At 40.9% G+C, this 18,840-nt stretch overlaps 1 protein-coding gene across 22 annotated transcripts in view; it reads left to right on the top strand.

Annotated features, from left to right (window-relative positions):
• The window catches only part of KIF1B (kinesin family member 1B), a 76,771-nt gene that overhangs the window by 3,141 nt on the left and 54,790 nt on the right, over positions 1-18,840 (top strand). For all 22 annotated transcript variants that reach the window (XM_085509003.1, XM_015882381.3, XM_032448835.2 and 19 more), the window contains exons 2-9: positions 3,042-3,223; positions 14,439-14,515; positions 15,345-15,524; positions 16,683-16,748; positions 17,054-17,232; positions 17,756-17,867; positions 18,313-18,390; positions 18,558-18,623. In XM_085509003.1, coding sequence (XP_085365129.1) covers positions 3,118-3,223; positions 14,439-14,515; positions 15,345-15,524; positions 16,683-16,748; positions 17,054-17,232; positions 17,756-17,867; positions 18,313-18,390; positions 18,558-18,623 — 864 coding nt within the window. In that variant the 5' untranslated portion in view covers positions 3,042-3,117. The remainder of the gene's footprint in view (positions 1-3,041; positions 3,224-14,438; positions 14,516-15,344; positions 15,525-16,682; positions 16,749-17,053; positions 17,233-17,755; positions 17,868-18,312; positions 18,391-18,557; positions 18,624-18,840) is intronic.

Genomic DNA, 18,840 nt, shown 5'->3' with positions numbered 1-18,840 from the left:
ATGCAGCAGGATGCATCGTTCCTGGAGCTGCAGTTTCCCTCTGCTGCCAGGCGCTTTGGAAAGCAGTTCTGGCAGTTAATGCTGTTGGAGGTAACCAGCATTACATGGCCTTGTATTACCAGGAGCTTTGTTTTCCATAACGTGTTCTGCTGTGTGTAAGAATAAAGTGCCTGACTACATCTATTAATTTTGCTTACTCCAACAGGAGATGATACATTTTTTTACTTGTCCCTTGATTGTCATTTGAAAATAGCAGTTTGTGTGAGATGAGAGCTTCGCTCACTCCTCGTTTCTTTGCAGGGTCTCCCCATAGCACTGTGCTGCTCTCTCAGCTCCCTTGGCTGGTTGTTGTGGGTTAGAGCTGGATGGTGCCCTGTGAGATGGGTTATAGGATAGCATTTAAATAGCAGATACAGTTATGCCTTCCACTAAGATATTTTTATATGCATCTTATTTACAACCTTAGTTCTTTCTTTTGCTGAGCAGTTAAATCGATGATGTCTCTAAGGTATCTCTGATGGACACAGCTCCTCTTGAATCCCCAGTTCCCATTCCTGCTTTAGCCAAGTGCATCTCACAGACCAGGCATTTACCAGGAGCACTTTTTGTTGTCTTTGGTTGTGTTTTCTCTTTAAAAAGCAGCTGCTTGCAGCTCTTAGTTATAAGAGCACATTGTATTGTTTACACATCTCTTCGTTATTGCCCTTACTTCCATTTATTGGTCCTCCTCATGGTTTTCATGTTAATATTGGTAGGTGGGGCAATGGAAGATGAGAACCATCCACCCAGCCCACGTTGGGTGGTGTTTCCATAATCAAAGCCCTGAGAAATCAGTCACCAGTTTTGTTGTCCCATGGTGTACCACACCCTATGGAAACTGCAGCCTCTTTTACTTCTGTAGCCTGGTAAGAAAACCCCTGAGCTTGAAGTTGGTCCAGACTCTGCATTTAACAGGACTCTTGAATCGTGTTTTGGAAGCAGAGTGTTGTGTTGGCCATGTGTGGCAACGTTCCTGTGCTCTAGCAGCAATTCTCAGGGTCAGTTGAGTAATGGCACCAGGCTGTATCCAGATTAGTCTGTCGCTTAGCTCTCCTGAGGGCACAGGTACTTACATGGGGTCGAATTAGGAAGAGAGAGCATCATTTCCACTCGGGAGATAATCAGGAGAAGGTGATAATAAAGGTGTAAACTTGACGTGCACACACTTTATAATAATTAACCTCTGTGAAACACCCACAGATTCTCCTTTAAACTTCGCAAATTGTGCAATTCATCCCCATTACTTCTTTGCTGTAGTCTGTGTTTTAAGTCTGTAGTGCAACTTCTTCATCTGCTGCTAATGCAGTACTGTAATAACTGGCTGTGTCTGCCTTGGAAGTTCTCATTGTACCACTTTGCTGTATCACTGTGGTATCATTGAAAGTCTCTTGGTTTGCTCCTGCGGGTATTCCAGACCTTGTAATCTGCTCAGAGACCACTGGGACCTGCTGGAATAACCAATGCTTATTTCTGCTGCTTCTGCTTGGTGGAGTAATTTAATTTCCATCTTCACCATGTGATGACATTAATGAAGTAATGGAGTTTTATTAAAATCTTGTCCTGTGTGAAGATGTCATCGCTTGAATTGAGCACTTGCCTACGAGCTGGAGAACTACAGAGCTGAAAAACTTCTGCTTTTGATCTGCTACTATGCTTTGTGATCTTGTAGCATTGTGATTACATGACATGGATGCTTCTTTGGATGCGTGGAGTAAGCAAGCCATGAAACAAGCTTTCAGGTTTTCAGGGCCTTGAATACTGACTAGTGCAGAGTAGAGTTCTGTCTGTGTTAACTCTGATTCAAGGTAGGGATGGTCTGAATATGACCAGGTTCACTGATCCCTCGATCCTTTCTTCAGCAGTGGCTGTGGCAGATCTTTAGGATATATGGGTAAACCAACTATATCATCATGCCTTCTCAATGTAGCCTTCCAGGCTGCGGCATGGAGACTTTCCTAGCCACAATGGTGGCTTTGTTTTTTACTAGACCTTGATGACTTCTTTTTGAAACCTATCTTCTTGGTTCTTGAGCCTTAAACTTCAATACAGCACCATGTGGTGTTATGTCAGACTTCTTAATGGTAGACCACACGGGAAACTTTCTTCTAATGGGAAGGGTTGTTTGGGTGCAATTGAACCAAGTGTTATTATCTCTACATTGCAGTGCTGTATCAGATGGATGTGCCTTGAGGTTGGGGTTGTGGGTGTGATGAATAGTTTGCTACCTGCTGAAGTGCTTCATCACTGAGATATGGCCAGTAGCATTTGAACAAGTGCTTTGATAGTAAATGAAGATGAACTCAATGGCGAACATTCATGGAAGACAGAGATAGTAATATTTACCTGAAGGCAATAATTTCTGATTCCTCTTCATCCCTATGGAGTAGCGCTTTAATCAGTGAATACACAAGTAGTTAATGAGTTCCTTTTTTTGTTTTCCTTTGGGAGAAGGAGTTTCCCAGGATTGCAGAGGGTTCTTTAAGGTTGATAGTTGCACCCTTTTGTCTGGATTGGGGTGTATTGAGTCAGCGTGGGATGTCTCATCACACTTGTATCAGTTTTATTCATAATGCCAATGCTTTGTGGCAGCTAGAGTTGACAGCTAGGGAACATAGCTATGTAGTAGATGGCAGCTCATTCTGAAATCTAAGCAGCTGTATCTTTACTGCTAAAATTATCTTTGTTAGGTTAAGCCTAACACATGTTGCAACCAGATCTTTTTGGTATTAGCGCCCCTTCTTTCTGGGAAGAAAACCAAGCAATGAAAACAAATCTGCTTATGTGCTTCAAAAGAGCTGCCGTGGATGACAGAAACTTTTGAACAGGGAGACAGCATGCAGGTGCCGTTAAATGTATTTCCAGTTATGGCTTTGAAGTAGCAGCTTGTTGCATGGGAAGGGTGTTTGCAGGGAGGAGTTGAACAATTTTGTACAGCCCTTTTTTTTTTGTCAGCACGGTGAATGCAGGAGTTGTAAGTAACCAAATTGCTTTTTTCTTTTTAGAAAACGCCAGCAAGGAAAACTTGAAGGATTCTGACCTCTTTCACGTCATATCTCGACTGTACAACAAGCAGCCAGAATGTCGGGGGCTTCTGTGAAGGTGGCTGTCCGGGTCCGGCCCTTCAACTCTCGAGAAACAAGCAAAGAATCCAAATGTATCATCCAGATGCAAGGCAATTCAACCAGTAAGTTGATTTAAGCACAGAAACAACTCTCCCTGTTGTCTCTCCCTGATTAATCTTCTATTTATCTAGTTAAACTCCTTAGTGTGGACTCTGCAGCATCTAGAATTACTGTTTTAGTGAACCTTCTTCTCTTCTGAGACTGCTACAAACAAAACTACCTCAGAATCTAACTAGAAAGCTTAAATCAGAAGTTTGATGCTGTTGTTCATGGTGTTTGCTTGTGAGGAGTTGTGAGTTCTGCAGAAAGATTAGGATACCCAAGTGAAAACCTCTTTGTTAACTTCACTGCATTGGAATGACAGGTGTAGAGGTATGTTACAGGCCACTGTATCTTAACTCTTGTAGTGTGATTTCTGTCTGGATCTGCTGCTTTCCTTCTTTCTCTCCTTCATTGCCAATCTGTGCTTCAGTCAAGCATTGTAACTCTTCTCTTTAGACCCCATGTAGAATATTGTCTGATAAAACATTTGTTACTGGATTTTCAAATCTCCATTAAAAATGAGGGGGGAAAAAAATGTTTAGCAGTGATCTGTTGTAGAAACCTCGCATCCAAACATTACATGCCAACTTTTAGGCCAAAACAGTGCAAAGGGGAAGAATTGTAGACAACACGAGATGGCATTCATTATGGATATGCCACCGAGCTGTGAAATACAGCAGCACTGCTGGGTGCCTCTGCAATAGGCTTTCATATTGCTGTCATGATGAAGCTTAGGATTGTTGAACTCCAGGAGACTGTGGAAACTATTTGTGGTACAATGACATGGGTGAGCAATGAATCTCTGTCTATCTGTCAACTGATAGGGCAAAAACACCAGTTCTGTTTCTGAATGCTGGAACTGCAGTGCAGAGGAACTTGGATGTCCAAGGAACTGCATTAGCTTTCAAAAGGAGGAAAAAAACTTCATGATTTATATAGTTGGAAACTCATCTATGGCTTTTGCTATATTTTGTGTTCTGGAAATGTTTGATCAGTAGCTTTTTGAGTCCTGTGGCTGTGATACAAGATGGGCAGTAGGACAGATGGTCAGGTTGAAGTCATCAGGGCTGTTCCAGGCTGCGGGAAAGGAACCATCAGTTTCAGCAGTCATACACTGCCAGTCTGTGGGCTGTTCTTCCCCATATTGCTCTCTTTGAGGAGAAGTCCAGAGAACAGCTGTAGACAGTAATTTTCTTCAATGAATTATACTAGATGCTATTATATACTCTTAATAACTAAGCATTTCTGTTTCAGTTTATCCATAGTTTAAACTTTAATTAAGTAGCTTTGTGCATTTACCAATGGAAACATACAGGAATGTGTGGGTTGTGGCTCAATAACTGAACTAATGAAATATGCAGAAGTATCTGAAGCTGAACATAATGAATGCAGTAGTGCTCTTGTCCGGGGTGATCAGGGCTTCTGCTTTTCCCTCTGTAGCAGGCAGTGGATGGAAACTTTGAAACCAGCACTTGGCACACCCTGCCTGTTTGTTTTGCGGAGCATTCTGACTTCTTTGTTGCTCTTTATAGTTGCAGAAAGCAGCGATCTGCAGTGTCTTGCACTTGAAGAATTGTCTGAGTGCATCACTGTGTCTTTCTGCTTTTGAAATATACATTGCAGGAGTGAAATTCTGCAGTCCAGCTGAAGTCACATGTGCTGACTGCATTAAGGGGCTGGTATTTTGGCAGAAAGCCTGTGCTGCTCAGATTGTATCTGATTGCAGATGGTATCCGTTTGAATCATGCTGTCAGAAGTTCTGCAGTGGAAATGGAAGAACTGAGGGTAGAATAGAAGACAATAGTGGGATTCCTAAACACAGGAGTTTAGGAACAGCCACATCCTAATACTTAAGCACTTAGTCAGTAAATGTGGAATAATTTCCAAAGACAGCATAATGTTACCATCAAATTATTAGATAAAAACTAAAGCAAACAGAAGATGGAACGTTTACTGAGAGGAATGCTTTTAAGGAAGACCATCCTTGTTTTTTGTTGTTAACATCCTAGGACCTTAGGAACAAAAATATGATGTGTTTTTAGAAGCATTTGTTATGCACACAGATTCAGGTGGCCTAAATGCTTCGTTTTCATTTGGATTTCAGTTCTGAAGGGCAAACCTGTATTGCCCCTTGTACAGGGGCTGCCAGCAAAACCTGTAACAAACCCATGACCACAGACCCACTGGGTCAGGGCACAGTGTAGCTGTGTGTGTAGCACTGCCCTTGGGTTAGTCAGCAGTGCTGGGCTTCCTGGTGAGGGATACGTGTGCCTGGAGGGAAAAGTTAATGGGCTCTGAAGACTTTTCATATTGATAATTAACTCCCTGGGGAGATCTCTCTGCTAGCAGTCCTTACACTGTGTAATACCTCATTCCTTCTGCATACTGCTATTGTAGATAGAATATTTTCATATGAAACTTAAAATCAGACTTTCAAGTTGCTTTTGTGGTGGTGTTTTGTTGATTGAAATCCCACACGGTACTGAAGCAGACTGGAGCTTCTGCAGTAACCCTAATGCAGTTTATAATGGAGACAATTCCTTTCCCTTTTCTCAGTCTTTAAGTTTGGAAGATTACCTTCTTTTGTATTTCTTTAATTTACTGGATAGGTGGCTTAATGTGCTTGAGGTTAAACTCACCAGTTTAATTTATAGGGGTTGGGGGTTAAAATATGACTTTTTTATTTCTATATTTCGTTATGCGTCTCTCAAATCTACCAACCACGTTCAAAGAAACTTAACTCTAAAAGGTAAAAAACAAAACAAACCAGAATTTGCTGATCTTCTGCTTTCTCATTTGACTTTTGAGTCTTTTCCTAGTGGGAAGGCACGCTGACTGGAAAACAAATGCTATTGTGTAATAATAGCAAGTTGGTTTTCTTTTGAAGTAGCGTTCCATTCGTGTGGTTTGGATAGTTTCATTTAGGAGTTTGTACCATGGAAATAACCTTTGGTTTAAATCACCAATGGGAAAAGTCCTTAAAGAGAACCTGGCTGTTATTTAGGCTCTCACTGAGAACATGTGGGTAGTAAAGCAGTGTAGTGACTGCTACACAGGTAGGAAAGGCAAGTGAGGGACGATGTGGGAGCTGTCTTACCTGGTAACTTCTTTCCTCCACTTAAAAACCACAAGACAGTGTAGGTGGGAGAGTTCAGTTTGGATTCTCAGTCTGTTTTCTTTAAGTGAATGATTTTAGGTATCAGCCTCTTTCTGATAGACAGCTCATCTTGTTTTATTTGTTTTGTACATTCAGCTTGCTTCTGTTTCTGTCTGGTTGCCTCTTGGAGTTGTGTTGGGAAGATAAACTTTTGTGGAATAAAGCCACTTAAGCCTCATCCAGATTTTCCTGGTCTGTAAATGCTCATAACTGTGGTTACAGTGAGTTGTCCATGAATGAGTGTTTGTTCAGTGTGTTCGTACCACCACACAAACAGACACTATCAAAACAGGCGGTTCTGTGGCTTCTGGGGAACATGCCTTGCAGGAGAGCTTGAACTGGGAACTGATTTGAAAGATAAATGAAAGAAGTGGAGTTTACCAAAGTTCTTTGAATGTCTCCCCTGTTGTCAGTTACTCCATTTGTTGCAGGGGGAGGCCTGAATGCAGGCTTGGCTCAAGGAGAAGATGGAGGCAATTTTATTTGCCTTTTTGTTATTTCTCTTTGCGGTAAGAACTGCTTTTAAGAATCCAACATTTTCACCACATGAATCTTTTAAATACAAGGGCTGGTGGAACAGCCTCCCCAGTTTCCTAGTGCTACACGATATCCTTTTAATGCAGTGCTGGCAATGTGTCTGAAGGTCAGAACAACCTCTGTAGAAGGCCAGCAGCTCTTGGAGGTGCCATCAAGTGAAAGCAGGAAGTGAGGGATGAGTTTGTATTATCCTGCAAGCAAAAAACACAGAAGAATTGAGCACAACTCCAAGTGCTGATCTGCAGCTTGTACAGCAGGCCGCTGTCAGGTTATCAAACGGCAGTGGAGTTTTGTAGTGCTTTTGGTTCAGCTTTAAGGATGGCTGGGGCAGTGTGGTTCTGCTCGCTCCCACTTGATGCACAGCCTGCCGGCACGCTGTTCTCCCAGAATGCCAGCTGTAGTGCTGGTATTTATAGCAGTGGGATCTGCAAGAGCAGCTGAGGATGAGAGCAGCTTTCCAGCAGCTTCTGTGAGCCAGCCTTTGCCTCACTCTGGTGCTGCTTAGCACAATGCCCTCCCCCATCCAACCTTTCTCCCAGTACAAGGCTGAAATTCCACAGCAGGGAGAGAATCCGGTTGAATTCCAAATGAGCTGTTCTTAGCTTCTATTTGGTTTCCTTTCCTTTTAATGATTTGAAAAATGCAAACAATGCTTTGAAAAGGAGGCACTGTTTTACAAGCTGGAAGTGTCCGTTTCCCTTCATTTATCTCTTGTAATAACAACCTTGAAAGTCTCTTTTATAAAAGCAGTATGGCCATATATCTGATTGCAATGTATGCCTAGGAAAGAAGCCTGTATTAAAAGTGTTTTTGTGGGGTGTTATTCATGTCCCAGCACATAAGAATGCCTGCTCCACCCTGCTCTCAGTAACCAACGTGTTCCCATTGTTGGCATTCCAGTCTACAGATGGCTCAGATATACTTTCCAGACACGCGCATTTTAGGATAAATTTATTGTTAATTTGGTCTTGTAGGTTTGGTTCTAAAAGTCTTTAAGATCACTGACCTCATTTAAATAGATTATTCAGACATAAAACTGCTGCTTATATTCAAATAGGATTTCAAGGAGGCACAGACTTATTTGGTATTTGTTTCCCTAAATTTTGCTGGAGAAAACACGCTGGTGCCAGAGTTCTGCCTCACCCAGCTTATTTTGTGTGAGCTCCTATCTGTTCCTTCACCAATGATGAGTGAGAATGTCAGTGAGGACAGGACAGCGCCTTTTCTGCTTGCTGTTATCTCTTAATACGTGTTGGTATTTGGTAGGAATGTGCTCTGGGTAGGTTACTGCTGCCATTAGGAGAATTACTGAGCCCGGTGTGAATGCTGCTCTGTCAGATGACAACTCATTTTAACTGGTTTTATTTCCTATGCAGGAATAAAGGAGTCTTTGTGCCTTCTGCCTTGATGGATAGGTAGGAATGCAGGAATGGACAACGTGAGTGGCAGGAAACAGAGTGCATTGCACAAATGATGGGAGTTTGGTTTCTGCAATTCCATACCTGACTTCCACCATTATTGGGTTTTATTTTTTAACTGCAATTGATAGGAGGTTGGTTTTTTCTTTTTCTTTTTTTCTTTTTGAATCTATCAGTCTGCTTTCCTCTCCTCCCCAGCACAGACTGTATGTCAGCTAATCCCAGGATTGAGCCCGAGTTAATTCTGTCTGCTAGTGTTTATCTGAAGGGCAAGCTGCAGTTATCCAGTTCTGTGCTGGAGGACCCTACAGAGTGACTAATAAGTGGCGTGTCTGATGGCAGCCTGCCCTGCAGGGCGAGTCTCACTGCTCGTGGAGGTGGAGCTGCTCAGTCTGGTGACTTGACTTAAAGGCAGCGAGGAATAAGGAGACTTGCATTTCTTATCCCTTATACTTTACACCCTTTCCCCACTCCATGAGTGTATTTCTTGTTATAAATATAAAATGAAGTGCATATTTGATGTGTGTTTTTTGGATATAAGCTTGAACAAATCAGAACTATATTATAAGCACAAAAAATGACCATTGGAACACCAGGCTGTTTCAGTACTGCAGCATTTGCGAACAGTTTATGCTGAAATGCAAAACTAGAAGTGAATTTGATCCCATCAACCTGAAAGACTGAAAGCATGAGTTATTTTTATGCTCGCTGATAGAGCAGGTGGTGGGTGGTATGGGAGCGTTGGGTAAGGAACAAATGGAGACTTAAAGGTTGGACTATGGAAGAGCCTTGTGCCAAGCAGTAAAGTTGCCTGTTTAAGTAAAGGCGTGTGAGATCAAATGTTTTGTGAGGATGGGTTTGTTGTTGTTGATACCGCACATCTAAAATTATAATTCCTTTGTTGGTTGTGCTCCAATTTTCTGCTTATCTTTTGTTAGACAATACTGTTCCTACTATAACCTTTTCCTTTACAAAGGCTAATTAGTTAAAATACGTGGGTTGTGTCTTGTAGTCTAAATCTGCACTGTGAACCATCTGTTGTGTTTTGAAAAAGTCCTTTTTTTTGTAGTTATCCACACATATGAACTGCATCTGAAAATGAAGTAGTAGCCTGGAGAGAGGGGAAACCAAGTCTGTCATTTCTATTGTATTAGTTGATTAAGTGCAGGAGCAGAACTAACATTGTTCTCTGTGCTTGGGGGAGTGTGGGAACAGAAGTGATATGAGATTCTGTTATGGTTCTGGGTATTGGGCCATAGGTCACTCTTTATCCATTCCTCCCCCTGTAGTCTTCCAATTGTATTCACAGCACAGGATCTCTTTGGATAAGAAGACTCCAAGAAAGTCATGGCAACCTTCCTAAAGCTTTAGAGCCCACTTCTGGTTTTGGAAGTCACACTGTTATGAGAGCGATACCTGTGAACTGTTTTAGGGTTGTTGTTGTGTTTGGATTCTGAATGACTCTTTGGGAATCGAATGTTCTCCTTCCTCAGAGATGGCTGTGATTGCCTATTCTGATCTGTTTGCAAGGCTGTGTGTGCTTTGTGTGCTTCTCAGACATCTTCTGGCAAGTTGTATGTATGGAGTATGGACTGAGATGACAACTGCTGATCTGTGCATTATCATTTCATAGTACACTTCAGAAAATCACATTTGCAAAAGAGATCAAAATAACACGTTTGCTTACATAACGATACACAACCTGAGGTTATTTGGTGTGAGGAAGCTTAGTATAAAGCTGTTGGTTTCTTTACCTTTTTATCAGTGCTATGTAAAAACTCCTGTAGTTTGCCTCTCTGTTGGGATAGCATGCTTCTGAATTAGTTGTATGTAACTTGTTTCAGTAGCAGTGGTGTAGGAGATGGTGATTTTGTAGAGCATCCCCTGCCAATTTCTGTTCACTGTAGAAACTTTAACTTGTGGAAAGCTGTAGGATTCCAAATGAGCAAAGAAATTGGCTCTTGGTAAAGCAGGGGGCCTGAAAAAGGGGTTGAGTTTTACAGACACTGGCTGCTGAGGCCGACTCCTACATGCAGAGCTGCTACAGTGCCACACTGATGGTAACTAATTATAGCTGCAGCACAAAGCGTTAGTGTCAGGCTGCAAACAGAAAAGTTAATTGCCACGTTGGACCTTTGAAATATCAAATAAACAATTTTATTCTGTAAGATAAAAAGGCCATTAATGTGTTCCTGCTGTGATCGTCTGCCTTATTGCCTTTCTCATTTCCTGAGGCTCTGTAATTAAACCATTAGCTTGTGTACCATGCCATGAGTTTGCTGTGGTGAGGGGGATAGATGATGACCTATTTTGTGATTCATTAATATGGCAAGTCTTGGCCTTGCACAGTTTCAAAACCAAACAAAATAACTGAAAAGCTTTTACTGTTCTTGTGGGTGTTGGACACACTGGAAGCAATGCTTTTACTTCTTAATTCTATTTGTTTAGCAGAAAAACCAGCTCACTGAATAACGTGGTGCATCAGTGTTGTCTGCTCAGTCTAATTTCTGCATGATCGTGCTTGGCTTTTCTTTCCCCCTCTAGTTTTGTGTATGAAGCTTGACGATAAATCTTACCTGTGCTATAACAAGTCTTCTAACTCCAGAAATATCCATGAGCTTCATCTAGTAGTCCTTCCAGTGTTGACCCTTGGTACAATAGACACCTTCAAGTTAGGTCAGTTGCATTAATTTCATTTCTTGCTCTCTCACCATCTTCTTTCACGTTTCACAGCTTGCCTTATCATGCATCTTATCACTCAGCCCAAATTCAGACTGCACTGACCACAATGGATGCTAGTGGCTTGATATGCTAAAAGAGAGTTTTGGTCTGCATTAAATCATTTGAAGTTGTAGTCTTATTGTCTCAGACGTTCTGCCCTTCTGGATTCCTTTGCAGGCAGACAGGATTCCATTAAACCAGTGGTACTGAAGGCAGTCTGTGTTGACTGGATGTAAAGAATCAAAATAAGGATAAAAAGACGTCAAGCTTGAACCTGTAACTGAGTGAAAAGGCTTTGATTGGATCAGTCGTGAGGGACAGCATGCAGAGGTGCTGGCAGCCAGGAGGTTTCCTCTGCCCTGTTTCTGTTCTTTGGAGGGTTTTTGGCCAGGCAGCTGCATTCCCAGCCTCTGACAGAGCAGCCTTCTTGCACGTTGTTCTCCCTTTCCTAATATGCTTCTCATGATATACTTTGCAGAAACGCGCATCCTAGAAAGTAGTTTTCAAGACACGGAACTTAATTTGAAAGAATTCAGAGAAGCCTAATTTAAAAAAATAAAAGTGAACACTAGAATAAATCCTGGAGCCTGAGCATCACTTCATGAATGTGATGGGTCAGATTTGAGTCACAAGGGCATGTGGGTAATGCACTGCCTGACACTGAGCATGAGCTGGAGGCCTGTCATAGGTGGTCAGCATGCTCTTATGAACAACAAGCTGAGTGAAAAACTAGGTATTTTGGTGACTAAATGTAGTAATATTTGAATTTTTTAAGCTATTAGCAGGAAATGGTGCATTTTCATGTCAAACTCCTTTTTGAATGATGCTAACGTTTATGCTATTCCTTGCTCTGTTTCCTGCTTCTGACACAGTAGAATCTTAATTTAACTTTCTTGGAGAGAACAAATGCCTTGGCCAAGAGAAGTGGCTTTTGTATTTGTAGATGACTAAAGAAGAATTAAAAAGCCTTATGAATAATTGTTATTTCAGTGTGGGCTCTAAAAAGAGACACATCAGCCAGGCCATGAGATAAATAGTTGAGATCAAAGTTTTGTGGTTGTGAATTAATTGTCAGGAGAGTTGCCAACAATGTTTGTATGTGTTCATGTATCTGCTTTGAATTGTGTTATGCAATACGTAGGGATGGGTTCTATTCTGCTTTTAATAGTTAAATTACTTTCCCTGGAGCCCTTAACCCACCATGATTGAAGTGGTGATGTTCATCCCTGAAGGATGCGTTGAACTGATTTGGGGACTGGTTCTGATACTGTTTTTGTGTGTAGGAACCTGCTGGTGCAGGACATGATTTCTTTCTTACTTTCTGGAGCTTTGATTGTTCAATAATAGAATGAGGAGCAGGAGAAGTTATTTTCCAGGCTGCTAGAAGTTGCACTAAAGGAGAGTTGCTTGAGATTTGTGCAGGGAGGTTGTCTTGGATTTGTTCACTTCAGAACTAATTCACAACTGTGTTGTAGATGCAGCATTACCCCTGCTTGGTCAAGAGGAGCAGGGGAGTGGGAGCCATATATGAGTGCTTAGGTTACTGGTTTGGTATGCGTTGATGCCCATGTTGCTATCCAAAGCTGCACGTGTTTTAGCCATGTGATGCTTTACGGGTGTGAGGCATGTTATTTGTTGGCTTTGCATGTCTGTCAGCTTTTATACAGCAAGAATGTCAGCACAAGGTGCATCCAAGTGAAAATGGAAGTTGACCACAAGAAAGAGTAGCAACTGTTGCTATTTGCTATCCACACAGTGATCCCTTCTCTGCTATGTAGTTTTGGACTGCAGTCCTGCTCAGGGAGTCAGCATCTGGTAGAGTGATTACATTTGGAAGGGAATTCTGTAAGCACGTTTTCAGAGACTTCAGTGCAACATGTTAAGATCATAATGCCTGAAATGGAAAGTGTGGTGGGTGTTGCAGTTTGTTTCTGATTTTATTTCTCCCAAGAAGCTTCAAGTCCTGATCTCCCAGAAGTAGAGCTTGAACTGGCCTGAATACATGAGAAGCAGCCATCCTTTGCTTAGGCTGACTGATATTGGAATGCAAGTTTTCCCCAGCAAGATTGTCACCACCTGTGTGTATTCTTTTTTTCTTTGTAGATTTTGTTTGTGTATATCTTAATTAGGATAAGATTTCCAAAGGCACGTTGCTGCTATAGGTGCACACTGAGATGTGGTTTGTCTGATTTTGATACTCTCAGGATTATGTCTTTAAAATCCTGTTTCTGTAGATGATTTTGAAAACAGCTGGTGGAAACGATCATGTAAGTATTTCCTGCAATACAGACTTGAGAAGAAGAAGCAGTAGTAGAGATTTACTTGTGCAGCAAGAGCTGTGCTTATAAACTGCCCTCTTTGGAATACACGATCTGCAGGAGTCCTGTAAGTCATTGAAATGGCAGCTGCATCTATTGGCAGAGGTTACCTGGGGTGCGAGCAGCACCTAAAATATGCCTTGAAAAGCATTACATGACTGTAAGGAATGCGTGTATGTGGATTAAATATTGAAATAATGTTGGGAGCTGACAAAATAAAAAGAGCAGAATGGTTACAGATAAGAAAAGTGGGGTTTTTAATGACTCACCTGGCAGGTTTTGTACTGTTACATGCAAACACTGAGGGAAGAAAAATAAACCAAGGATTCCAAGAGCTGAAAAGGCAATTGGAAGTCAGCTTTCTTGAATGTGACTTAAGCTGTAACTGGAGATATAAGCAAGCACATTTTTCTTCTATATTGGCTATCTTGTGTGAATTTTATCACAGACCTTCTGTATGTTACGCTGAAGTTGCAAAGAGAGTAAATACAGCACCAACCAATCTGTGTATTCAGTGGTGAAGAACATTCACAGTTCGGTTGGTTTAGCTATTGTCAGTACCATTATAAATCTCTGAATGGGCTTTATGTGTGTAAAAGGATGCTGAAAGAAACTACACAGAACAATCCCCCAAATATTTGTAGATCCCACTTTTTCCTGTCTTCTCCATTGCCCTTAAAACACTGGGCTGATTGAAGGCAATCCTTATGCACTGAGCTCTTCTCCTAGTTAACTTGTTTTTCAGAACAGACTTGAGTTGTCCTGCTGTGGAATCACCATGGGTTCTGGAGGTCTCTGTGTTTTCATTCCTCCTTGTTAATATCCCTCAACTCCTAAAAACCTTTCCCATTCTACATGCCAAAGGAGCAGCATGACCTGCTTCAAGCTTTCTACAGAAGAATTTTGTTTAGCAGCATCATTCCTTTTAGGAATGCATTTCCTTGGAAGCTGTGAGTCTGGTGCTTCAGTCTTATTACTCCTGAGTGGTGTGGGAATGCTCAGGGACAGATTGAGGCTCAGCAAGCTCATTAATTATGCTCCTAAATGTCGAGTTAGCTAAATGTCTGCATTTTATTTCCTATAGGTATTATCAACCCAAAGAATCCCAAGGAAGCGCCAAAGTCCTTCAGCTTTGACTACTCTTATTGGTCCCACACATCAGTAAGTTCTTTTACAAGGAAACCATTTTTCCTTACCTGGCTTGATTTAACTACTTGCTTGTTTTCTGACTATTCTGTCCCTGTCATGTGTTTCTGCACTCTCTCTCTCACCGTCATTCAAATTGAAAGCTTGAGAGAGGAGAAATCTGAGCTTTTAGAGTTTAATAACAAGTTGTGGATATTTGAAAGTTTACTAAAAATATTCAGCAACAGTTTTGTCTTAAATGTTTTAAGGGTGCACATCAACCAGGGTTACTTTGGTTCTATTTGTAGAATAGCTGCTCATGTTCTGCAGTTCAAGGAAAGATGTGGTCTGTGTTCCCTTTGGTGTGTCTGGAAAAGGCAGAGTAGTGACCTGTGTTTCTAACGGCTGCAAAAGCAATAAACTCACCCATGGAGCTCCTCTGCCCCACCCTCCTGCAAATCAGTGCTAAGGTCTTGCTGGCTTCCAGTAATTGTTCTAAAGCAGAACTGTGTTGATCTGCCATCAACCCCTCCCCTACTTTTTTTTCCTCAAAAAATGTAGTATGAAGGGATAATGCTTTTCTGTCAGTTTTTAGTTTTAGCTACTTGGGTTGTGCAAATATGACAATATTTGAGTAAATCTCTGGCCAGCAGGGATACTTTCATAACCAAAAACCTAGGAAAACTTGGATTTGTCATTCTGTCATTCTGCTTTAGCTGGTATTGTTTTGGGAGAAATCTGTGGAAAAATGTGCCTCTCTTTCTCTTTTCCTAAGAGAATTGACCCACAAGATTGATTAATTGCTATTTGAAATGTTATGTGAAAGTGAGAAGACTGTTCTGATCCTATTTTTGTGCCTTTTCAGCCTGAAGATCCCTGCTTTGCATCTCAGAGCCGTGTGTACAATGATATTGGGAAGGAGATGTTGCTGCATGCCTTTGAGGGCTACAATGTATGCATTTTTGCCTATGGACAAACTGGAGCTGGGAAATCCTACACGATGATGGGCAAACAGGAGGAGAGCCAAGCAGGGATAATCCCCCAGGTATGACAAAACCCAGAAAGGGATTTATTTTTTTATAGCATGTTCAATGCTTACTGTCCAGTACAGGTTTTATATATATATATATATATAATTTGTTTACATGTGGTGGGATACTGTGATTAAAGACATAATTATTGGAAGTGCTTTGTTTCTCTTGCAGTGATATGAAGTATCAGCATAACAGCTGAAAGTAGTTGAAAGTATGTCAGAACAGCTTGGTGCTAAAATTATTTTGATCTGTGATCTTGACATTCCTGTTTCTCTTTCTGTAACCTCAAATACGTATGAATTAAAAGCTGTTCTAGAAAAAATACTTAATGTTCCTGTAGATGCAGTAAAACTCTTTATCTACCAGTTTCTAAACAAAGTAATTTCCCTCCAGTTTCACTGAGGTCTCCTTATGAAGAAACAAAATGATTTATGTATTCAGAGAGAACCTGTTGAATCTGTTCTTTCTTGTCACGTATGCAGAGGGTACAGCACAATCACTTTCTAAGTAATATAGATTGTTGACATTACATTTCTATGTGTTGGCAAAATTCCTTGACTCTGTCTTCCTGTCTTGTAGTGTGATATTTTAGGCTTTAACCATGTGTTGACTGAATTATTTCAGAGTACATGCTTTAAATTTGCCTGCATTTTCCATGCAGTGGCCAGTAGATAGGTGTTCTGGGGTCCTCTTTGTATGCACACACCTCAGTCCTCATGCTTTTCAATCTTCCTGCACATATCCATGTGTTTGCCAACTGTTTGTTCTTTTTCTTCCTTTATGATCTTAATTTAGTGTCTCTTGTTTGACTTCTTTGTAGCAGAGTGCTACTGAAATGGTAGAATGCTGAGCAACTGAAGTAATTTTGGTTATTTAGTGTGTTAATGTTATAACAGATTATCCTTCTAATTTTGTGTTACAGAATATGAATATTGTTTAAACACTGAATACTTGAAATGCTTTATAAAATATCAAGGCTGGATGATAATGACAGATAATTGGGGTTTGATAATGACAGATAATCGGGGTTAAGTGTCTTCCTTGTGATGCTGGTTGTTGCTGGTACGATCTGTTCCTTCTTCCGCTGCCAAATTAATGACTTGTCATTGTAGTTACTTCATACTACTCAGTAAGAACTAATTTCTGACTTGGTTTTAATCTATTTCCAGCTATGTGAAGAATTGTTTGAGAAAATCAATGACAACAGCAATGAAGAGATGTCATACTCTGTAGAGGTGAGTATGGTGAGGAATAAAAGAATATCAGTGTGCTGGACATGAAACAGTTGTAGTTAAACACCAATGCTTTTTGAAAGAGCTGAGGGATCTACACATGGGTGGAGAGTCTGTAGTATGTATCGACCCTTTCTGCATTTATACCTCATGAATCTTCCTCCTATCTCCCTTGGCCTCACACTGTTAAACTGAGACACACCTTTCCTGTAGTAGACAGTGGGAATTTCTGCTGGAAGCACTGCAGAGTTTTCACAAGGAGGAAGCCTTAGCAGTCAGTAAATGATTTTACCAATTCCTTTTTTCAGGTGAGTTACATGGAGATTTATTGTGAGAGAGTCAGAGACTTGTTGAACCCGAAGAACAAAGGGAATTTGCGGGTGCGAGAGCATCCTCTGCTTGGCCCTTATGTGGAAGATCTGTCCAAGTTAGCGGTCACATCTTACACAGACATCGCAGACCTCATGGATGCTGGAAACAAAGCCAGGTTGGTTGCAATAGCACATTACATACTTCTACCTGTGCTATGGGTTTGTATGACATACAGCACAAATTTTGAATAAGTGGTGTAATGGTGTTGCAAATCACTACAGATACTTAAGGCTTGTAATGGCTTTAAATTAAGTAGTAAGTGATTCTTCTGGCTTTTAAATCAGCCTGTTGGTATAAATAAGTAGATTCTTTCCTTCACGCAAGTGATCAGGTCTAAAGTTGGCTTTATAGCTTTGGGTTCTTATTTGCTAATAGTTGTCATTTATGTACAGTATGCTTCATTTAACAGTCTGTGAGATTGATGTGAATGCCATTTGAATATCCTTATATGTTAGTGTGGGATAGGTTAATAAATACACAGATTAAACAAGCTCTGAACTGTGCTAAAACGGGGAGGAACTGAGCACTGAAATATAAGTGCAAATGAGATGTGATCCTCTGCAGTTGCACTGAGGCCTGCAGGTTGCTGTAGTTGCAGCACAGAGGCAGCTGTTTTTATCTGTGTGTTCATTTTCTAGGACTGTGGCAGCTACCAACATGAATGAAACTAGCAGCCGCTCTCACGCTGTGTTTACGATTGTCTTTACTCAGAAGAAACATGATGCAGAAACTGATCTTTCCACAGAGAAGGTATGTTACAGATGAGAAGTGGGAAGAATTTAAGCCTTAAGGAGTAGGTTCTATGAGGAGAGAGATAGGAAAGTTTTGAAGATCCCTCCCCATCTTAGTTTGGCCAGTTTTTGGTGTCAATAGGGTCAGGATGACACGTATGTTTGTTTTCTTTTGAGATTCTTTTGTTGCCTTTAGAAGATAACAGTTTCTTTGCACCTCTGTTTGTGTCAGTGGCCCTCAACCTCTCTTTTTAGGTAATCTAAAGTATAGTGATGTTTAAAAGAGTGTAATTCCAGATACTTCTTATCCACAGGATAATAATTATCAAACTAATCACATGTTTTAAGCATATTGTGGTCATTTTTAGGCAGAGTTTTTCTCATGCCATAGAATTTTTTGAAGTTACTTAATTTCTTAGTTTAGTTTGACAAGGACTAATTCTAGTTGTTCTTTCTCTCCTCAGGTCAGCAAGATCAGCCTTGTGGATCTGGCTGGGAGTGAACGAGCTGATTCAACTGGTGCCAAAGGAACCCGATTAAAGGTATTGGGCCACTGATGCGTGGGGAAGAAAGAGAAGTGGGTGCACAAGCAGTGTAAGGATTGCAATTATAAGCTTGGAAAAAAATGTCTGTGGAAGTGAAGACTTAAGTTTGCAGAGATTCATGATTGAAAAATAAGGCTTATTAATGCTGGGTTCTGTTTTCCCAGGAAGGAGCAAATATAAACAAATCTCTCACGACTCTGGGCAAAGTTATTTCAGCACTGGCGGAGGTGGTAAGTACGGCATTTACTTATCTGCAGCATCCTTTCCATAACTACTAAAACTGAGACAGTGAGAGTAATGGAGTACAGTTGGATCAACACAGCCTTTTTTTTATTCAGTGCAAAGAGTTAATGTGTTTAGATGATTAAACATACAGTAATCTAAACACAGTTCTGTAGGTTTGGAAACTTACTTTATCTTATGCTTTTTGATTTAACTAATATTAAA

The sequence above is a fragment of the Coturnix japonica genome, chromosome 9 (genome assembly GCF_054131305.1).
Source record: "Coturnix japonica strain WE chromosome 9, WE-NBRP24, whole genome shotgun sequence".
In the NCBI taxonomy this organism is placed as follows: domain Eukaryota; kingdom Metazoa; phylum Chordata; class Aves; order Galliformes; family Phasianidae; genus Coturnix; species Coturnix japonica.
This window is presented reverse-complemented; position numbering and strand designations above follow the sequence as displayed.